At 34.8% G+C, this 7,996-nt stretch overlaps 1 protein-coding gene and 1 pseudogene across 2 annotated transcripts; both read left to right on the plus strand.

The window, feature by feature from the left end:
* The first annotated feature begins 966 nt into the window (after window positions 1–966).
* On the plus strand, window positions 967–3,281 carry LOC142617987 (putative glutathione S-transferase; annotated as a pseudogene).
* An 801-nt stretch (window positions 3,282–4,082) lies between these two features.
* On the plus strand, window positions 4,083–6,817 carry LOC142615166 (serine/threonine-protein kinase PBL35-like). Of its 2 annotated transcripts, none has more exons than XM_075787868.1 (2): window positions 4,083–4,479; window positions 5,300–6,817. In XM_075787868.1, the coding sequence occupies exon 2, from the start codon at window positions 5,578–5,580 to the stop codon at window positions 6,646–6,648; it is 1,071 nt and encodes a 356-aa protein (XP_075643983.1). In that variant the 5' UTR covers window positions 4,083–4,479; window positions 5,300–5,577; the 3' UTR covers window positions 6,649–6,817. The 2 variants fall into 2 exon arrangements, with proteins under 2 accessions (XP_075643983.1, XP_075643984.1); XM_075787869.1 differs by having other exon boundaries at window positions 5,339–6,817.
* Window positions 6,818–7,996: the final 1,179 nt, after the last annotated feature.

Below are 7,996 nucleotides of genomic sequence, written 5' to 3' on the forward strand. Positions count from 1 at the left end.
GGGAAAATTTTTACTTCAAAACGAATGTAGTGTTAATATCAGCTTTATATCTGAAAAATTTTAACCTTCCAAAATCTACTTCTATACTTCTTTTTACCTATCACTTTTTTATATCTCACAACTCTATTATAATTGCATGAGATCCAAATCTGTTGATGCCAAGTTCAAGTAATGAAGTGTTGCTAAGTAATCCTTGTCTATAGATTTTGGGATTGTCAACCTATTAGTTGAAATGGTCACTAATTAGCTTGTTTCTCTCACTAACTGCCAAACAAATTCTAAAGTTAAATTGTCCTGACTGTGGAAGCACCTCAAAAGATAATATATTAATTGCTCATTGTTTGATACCCCTATTGAAAACGATTCAATATATGCAATCGTGATATCCAAAGATCACCCACCGACCGCCGCGAGCTTTTTCTGCCGAACATTTACCTTTTATTTATTGACGGGAAAACTGTAATTATAAGTTGAAGGAAATTAAGGGACTAGATTTTAATTTAATTATTAAAAAATTCAAATCAATTTGTCATTTTGAAAGTTGAGATATAAAATTGGAAGAAAAAAAATCTTGTATTTGAATTAAATCAAGTAGTTTATATATAAAAAGAATTTTATTTAAATTATAAAAAATATTATTCTTATAATTTTAGCTAATTTCTATTTCATATGAGAAATATTTAACCAAATAAATGATATAATTTTATAATAAAAAACCATTATTCTATTTCTACGTTAAAAATGAGGTAAGTTTTAAAGTACAACCCGCCACTTAATATATATATTGAAAATAAACTAATCTTGGTGCTTTAACCTAAGGGCTAAGGCTCCTAGCATAGTTTCTGTTTTTTAAATTATGATCCAACCCGTCTTCTATGCGCTATAAAAATCTCGCTCTGTTGCACGTCCCTTTGGTTCATATCTCACTTTCGCCCCATTTGCTTCAATCATTTGAGTTTCGTGACAATGACAGACGAGGTGGTTCTACTAGATTTCTGGCCTAGCATGTATGGGATGAGGGTCAAGATTGCGCTAGCCAAGAAGGGGATTAACTATGAGTAGAAGGAGCAGAACCTGGGGAAGCACAAGTGCCCTCTGCTTCTGCAAATGAACTTCGTTCATAAGAAGATCCCGGTTCTCATCCACAATGGGAAGCCGGTGTGTGAGTATCTCGTTATCGTTCAGTACATAGGCGAGGACTGGAAGGACAAGTCTCCATTGCTGCCCTCTGATCCATGCCAGAGAGCTCATGCTAGGTTTTGGGCTGATTTTGTTGATAAAAAGCTACGTTTTTGCTTTTTTTTTTTAAAGTTATATTTTTTCTTGTGTGATAAAAATGATTTAAACCCATGTTTTAAGAGATTCCTAATATGTCATTGGATAAAAGAAGAAAAAAATTAAACTTTTCCATCCTACATTATTACCCCAATTATACTTAACTCTCTGAATTATTGAAACACATGATTTATCCCCAAAAGTTTTGTCTCTATTTCAATGTCTCCTTCGTTATTCGTTTTAATATTAAGTATGATGAACTTTACTATTGAAAAACAATTTGCCCCTCTCCTAAACAGAATGGAGAGAGATAAATTGGTCTTTTAATTAGGTTTATTAGCTAAGTAAGTGTAGCCTATTTTTAAATTTGAAAGGGGGGTGGGGGGGGGGGGGGGGGGTGGGGGGGGGGTGGAAGGTTGATCGTGCATTGGTAGTTTAGGGGTATAAGTGTAATCGGGTGATAGTTTAAGTTGAAAAGAGTATAATTTGCCCCAAAAAGAAAGATGAACTAAATAAGAGGCAAAAATAAAAATTATGGTTCTTATTTGCCTTTCATATTGACCATGTTGAATTTTTGGCATTGAATCTTAACCTATTTTCTACCTACTCTTGACATTAGTCCCCTTGTCTTTTCAAGAAGGCCTAGTAATCTATCATTTCATTTTTGAAAAATTATTGTTTCACGTTTCAGTTATACACGCATCTTATGCACTGTGTAAAATGTGGAAACGAGATGTCTACATTTTATATACCTAAAGTGTGTGTGTGTATATATATCACTCACAAGCAAGCATAGCTAACATGCTCCCTCTCTCTCTCTAACTTTCTAATGTTTAAAGAAATTCTGCCAGTAGATATTTTTTTGGTTGAATGGTAGTAGCATAGTTCTTAGTATTGTATAATACGATACATATCACATCAAGTGATGTTTTTTTTTTTTTTTTTTTTTTATCGTAAATACTTACCAACCATGCTCATGAATCATACAATACATAGATGTGTAATATATGAATCATTTTGTATCATGTGAATTGTACGTATTGGATAATACATAGATATTTGGGTCAAAAGATTTTTTTAGTGAAAATTTGTGGTGTGATTTGAGCCCAAAAAGTTTCTAGACTTGCTTTTAATATTAAATTATTGGGCTACTTGATTGAGCCCAACAAAATAACACGTCCATGAATTTTTTTTTTTTTTTTAAATTTTCTTTCTTCTCTTTTACAAAATTTGTACTACATATGTATGTAGGACCTATAGTCACGGAACGATAGTAACGTTTGTAAATGGGGCTATAATGGCCTTTTTAGGACCTATAGTGGCGTTTCACAAACGCCACTGTATGTCCAGTTTTTTGTAGTATTTTGTTAGTTTTGCTAAATATTATTATATAAATGATGAATTATATTTGTTATTATTTGAATATATTACGATTTTTTAATGAATATGCCTTATATTATTATTATTATTATTATTATTATTAAGTGTCTATGAATTTTATGTTACATAATAAAGATAAAGATAAAAATAAAAATCAATTTATGATATGCTTTACGTTTTGACAACTTTGATTACTAGTAAACTTGATTTGAAAATAAATATTTCATCATTGTTCATTCTTTTTGGAAAAGAGAATTAATACAACGTTGGTGTAAATGTAGGTTTACGATGTTCAAAATGGGATATGTACCACAAAGGGAGAACAACAGGACATAGTAAAGAAGGAATTTATTGAAACTTTTAAGATATTGGAGGGAGAGTTGGGTGAAAAGCCTTACTTTGGGGGTGAAACATTTGGGTTTGTAGATCTTGTTCTGATCACTACCTACAATCGGTTCTATGCCTTTGGGATGTTTGGCAAATTCGGTATAGGAGAAGAGTGCCCCAAAATTATTGCATGGGCAAAGCGGTGCATGCAAAAGCATAGTGTTGCCAAGAGTCTTCCTCATGAAAAGAAGATTTATGAGTTTTTTGTGTAGTTGAGGAAGAAGCTTGGCATGGACTAGAGTAATTAGGCCTGAGTGTGAAAGTGTTAGCGTACACTCGTCAATAAGTTTTGGGATACACCTCATTAATGTGTCAAGTTGTGTTTAATGCATAAAAAAAGTAGTATCAACGGTGAACCTGTATAAAAGTGATGTTACTTTTATCATAAGTTGCCAACTTAATAAGGTGTGAAACTGGGTGTGTCCATATATAAAATTGTTGTATTGGCATGGCTTTTGACTGTCATGCAATATATTGTTCGTTGCATTCTATTTATATTTTTAGCTTGGGCTTGTATTGTTGGAGTCCGTTGCCTTGTTAAACAATTCGGTGTGCTTTCTAAATTTTGGATCTTTGCATTTCGCACTGCTAAATAAACAATTATGTAATGTGATAAATATTTTTATTTGATATTTAAAAAAAAGAATTCACATAACAATATTATTTTTAGGGTAATTGTTAATGCAAAACCCATAAAAAATTTAATTTTTGAACTAAAATTTGTGCACAATATGTGTAATATAAACAGTGCCACTTGCATTTAACCTTACCAATAATAGATAAACGAAAGGAAAGAGCTCTTTCATTAGAATTTTACATGAAAAGGTAGATTTATATATCGTGCCAGTAAGGGGGTGTTTGGATTGGCCTGTTTCAGTTATATAACTCAAAACTCAAAAATCGTGGGATCCACCAGTTGAAATATTGTTTGGATTAGTTTTCAGTGTTTGTTTCCAGTTCTCATATCTCAAAATTTTGAGTTTTAAGAATGAGAAATGAGAACACCTCAGAAGCTATTCTCACTTTTTGGAATATGAGTTTTGTGACATTTTTCATAAATAATTGGAAACGTGTGGGACCCCCTTCAGTGTTTGGTCACATCATCCTCCTGTTGGAAGCTTTTGTTGTGTCAAATGCTTTAGCTTCAGTTATGGCCTCTGTTTTCCTCTCTTATCTTTACTTCTCTGACTTCTCCATTTACTCCTACTCCTCCATTAACACCTCTCACCCACCTCTACCAACATAGCATTATTTCAAACTTTTTTCTTTTCTTTTATTGCTTAGACCTCTCACTTGTTCCATATTTTCACAAGCTACTCTTAACCCAACACAAACCGAGAGGAAGAAGAAGGAGTCCTAGCCAAAAACAAGCACACCCCAACACATCCGATACCGGCGCCGACACCGATTTGAGAATCCGGTCCTTGTACTGCTCAGGTAAAAATGTTTTTCCCTTCTCCCTCTATAAACCCACTATGAATTTTAGTGTTCCTTTCGAGGCAGAGAAGAAGACAAAATGAAGACCAACAGAGCACTACAGCTGAGAAACAAAAAAAAACTCACTGATAATCTTTGATTTTTGCTAGAGATGGTCTTCAACTTTTGCTGGAGAAGAATAGAAGTTTCGAACTTTACTTTCGATGGGTTTGCGATGTAGATGACGAGATGGGTCTCTGTTTTCTGGAGATAGGTATTTGGGGAGATAGGTATTTGTGCTAGAGATGGATGGGTTGGAGATTAGGGAGATGGGTATTTGAGGGAGTGTGTTAGAGATGGAAATTGAAGAGTGTTGGAGGTGCTGGAGATGGATTCGGAGAGGGTTCACCGAATTGGGGAGTAGGGTATTTGATGAAATGCTAGAGTCAGAGTGTGTGAGAGAGAAGGAAATTGTTTTTAAGCAATTTTTATATGGGCTGTCCTGAGTATTTGGCAGGGTATGGACTCCACTAAAAAGGAGAAATAGTGAAGAGGAACAAAATTTGAGTTATGAACCAAACAAGAATTTTGAGTTTGGGGTTGTTGGTGAAATAGAGTTTTGAGATATGAGTAATGAATTTGAGATATGAGTTTTGAGTCAAGAATTTTGAGTAATGAGTTAGCCCTCAATCCAAACACCCTTTAAGTACTTGATAGACTAACTTTAAAAAAAAAAAAAAAAACCATTAATTGATTATGTGATTTTTTTTTTTTTTACAATATAAAATTCATATTTTGGCCTAATCTAATGTTATGTATGTGTAAAATTTCCTGAGACTAGAATGCTGAATCTTACACTACTCACTACAAACATTTATAGTGGAGTGACCACTTTCGCGGTAGTATTACGTGGTTGATTATACCGGAGTTCCATAAAAGTCTGTCCGAAGACTTGTTGAGCGAAAGACCCAGCTTCCACGAAACTGCAAACACCTTTTCCCTCCAATTCCAACCGAAAGCGTGTCTGAACTATGAATATAGTCTCCAACTCTCAACTCTCAACAGTATGGCATATTTGTCTTTCTCTTTTATGTGGAATATCTTTTTCTTCTGTTCCGTATGGATCACGCTATCCAAGCTTTACCCTGCGCAATCTTCTTCTTCTTATTTCTAACCGGGATGTTTATTACTTTCTGGGTGTTCCGGTGTCGAAAACCCGTGTCCACAACAACAACAACAACAACAACAACAACCGAGCTATCCTCCATCACCGTCGTCGATCAGATCGCTTCCTTCGACCCCAACCTCGAATTCTCCACGACTGAGCTGAGGGTGGCTACCAAAGACTTCTCCCCAGAGTTTATCATCGGCGGTGGCAGCTTCGGAACCGTCTACAAGGCCAATCTCTCCAACGGCGTCACCGTGGCCATCAAGAGACTCAACCCAGACGCTTTCAAAGGCTTTAGGGAGTTTTGGACGGAGATGGTGACACTGGGTATGCTCCGCCACCCAAATATCGTTAAGATTTTGGGCTATTGCATGACCAGCTCCGATAGGCTCCTTATATACGAGTTTTTTAAGAATGGCAGTTTGGACCAGTGGTTGCACTTGGAGCAGAACTTTACGTTATCTTGGGGGACCCGGATTCAGATTGTCAAGGGTGTGGCTAATGGCCTCTCTTTTTTGCATAGTTTGGACAAGCCCATTGCTCATCAGAATATTAAGTCCCGCAATGTGTTCTTGGACTCCAATTTTCAGGCCCATATTACTGATTTCGGTTTAGCAAGGGGGATTGACAACTCCACTTCTTATGCGTCCACACAATCTGCGGATACAATGGGTTACTGTTACATGCCGCCTGAGTACAAGGAAGGCCTCACTTCAGCCACACTCGAGGCTGATGTTTACAGTTTTGGGATCTTAATGTTCGAGATTGCTACTGGAAAGCGCCCCAATTTGCCACATCTTTTGGACGGGAAAGAGGTTGGGATAGTCGAATGGGCCAGAATTTTTCTGGCCCAAGATAAGTATTTGCAAATCGTGGATGCTAGTATTTTGGGGGAGGATGGCCTAATAGTGGCCCATGTGAAAGAGTATTTTGAAATTGCAAGAATGTGTACTAGTGAGATACGAAGAGAAAGGCCCACTATGGCTAAGGTTTTTCGATTGCTAAATCCAATTCCTATGTGAATTTGTATTGCATTTTCTAGATTGTTTGTTGAAGAATAAATTAAATGGGTTATATGTTTTCTAGACTGTAGTGTTTGATGAAGAATAAATTAAATGGGTTATATGTTTTCTAGACTGTAGTGTTTGATGAAGAATAAATTCAATAGATTGTATGCGCATATACCTTGGTAGAACGAATCATACATTTTCCGAATTTTACTCTTTGCTTGCTTTACAAATTCTTCCTTACGATCTTTTCATCTTTTGGAACACCTTCAGTTATCGAAGGGGCTACTAGGGTCTAGGGCCGGCCCTTCCACTAGGCCAATTAGGTCATTGCCCAAGGCCCCCAAGTGGAAGGGGGCCCTAAAATTTTGAAAAAGAACGGATAGTAGAAAAAAAAATAGTTTTAGATAAAATTCCAAATAATCTGATACATGCTTGTGATCAAAGAACAAAAAAATCTAGAACATCCTTGTAACATTGGTACCCAAAAAATTCTTTGGTCTAAACAAAATCAATTATCCCAAAAATATCATCCGTAACCTCTAGATCAGTCAAAATCCAACTGGATAAAGTGCAATTTCGGTCTTAAAAATTTCCCATAAAACAATCTCAAATCAAAACAAATAAAAAAATCTCAAATTCCTAAAATTTACTCATACCATTCTCTCTCTCACTCTTGCTCTGCGCCTTTTTCTCTCAGCTCTTGCTCTCCGCCCTTCTCATTCTTTCTCTCCACTTGTTCAACAAAATACAACACAAAATTTAGATGAAAACAGATTTTAAACAAAATACAACACAAAATTAGTCAATTTGCATCTCAAAATGAAAGAAAAATCGATTTTAAATAAAATATATTATAATATAAAAATATTAAATAAATATTAATTTAATTAATATATAAATATAAAAGGCCCCATTTTAATTCTCGCATAAGACCCCAAAATGAATAAATTTGTTATTAGTAATAAACAAAATACAACACAAAATTTAGATAAAAATAGATTTTAAACAAAATACAACACAAAATTAGTCAATTTGCATCTCAAAAGGCAAGAAAAATAGATTTTAAATAAAATATATTATAATATAAAAATATTAAATAAATATTAATTTAATTAATACATAAATATAAAAAATGCCCCATTTTAGTTATTGCCTAAGGCCCCAAAATGTCTAGGGCCGGCCCTACTAGGGTCTTTCCGTATATTCCATACTCCAAATCCTAGGGCATTGTAGTTGGTATCCCTAAAGAGCGACAATCTATTTGACAGTACTTACAAAAACAATATGTATGTTTTTTCTCCTACTCTATAGTAATACGAATGTTATAGGATTATTTAAATATAAAAATGGATAAAACTAC

The sequence above is a fragment of the Castanea sativa genome, chromosome 11 (assembly GCF_040712315.1).
Source record: "Castanea sativa cultivar Marrone di Chiusa Pesio chromosome 11, ASM4071231v1".
In the NCBI taxonomy this organism is placed as follows: domain Eukaryota; kingdom Viridiplantae; phylum Streptophyta; class Magnoliopsida; order Fagales; family Fagaceae; genus Castanea; species Castanea sativa.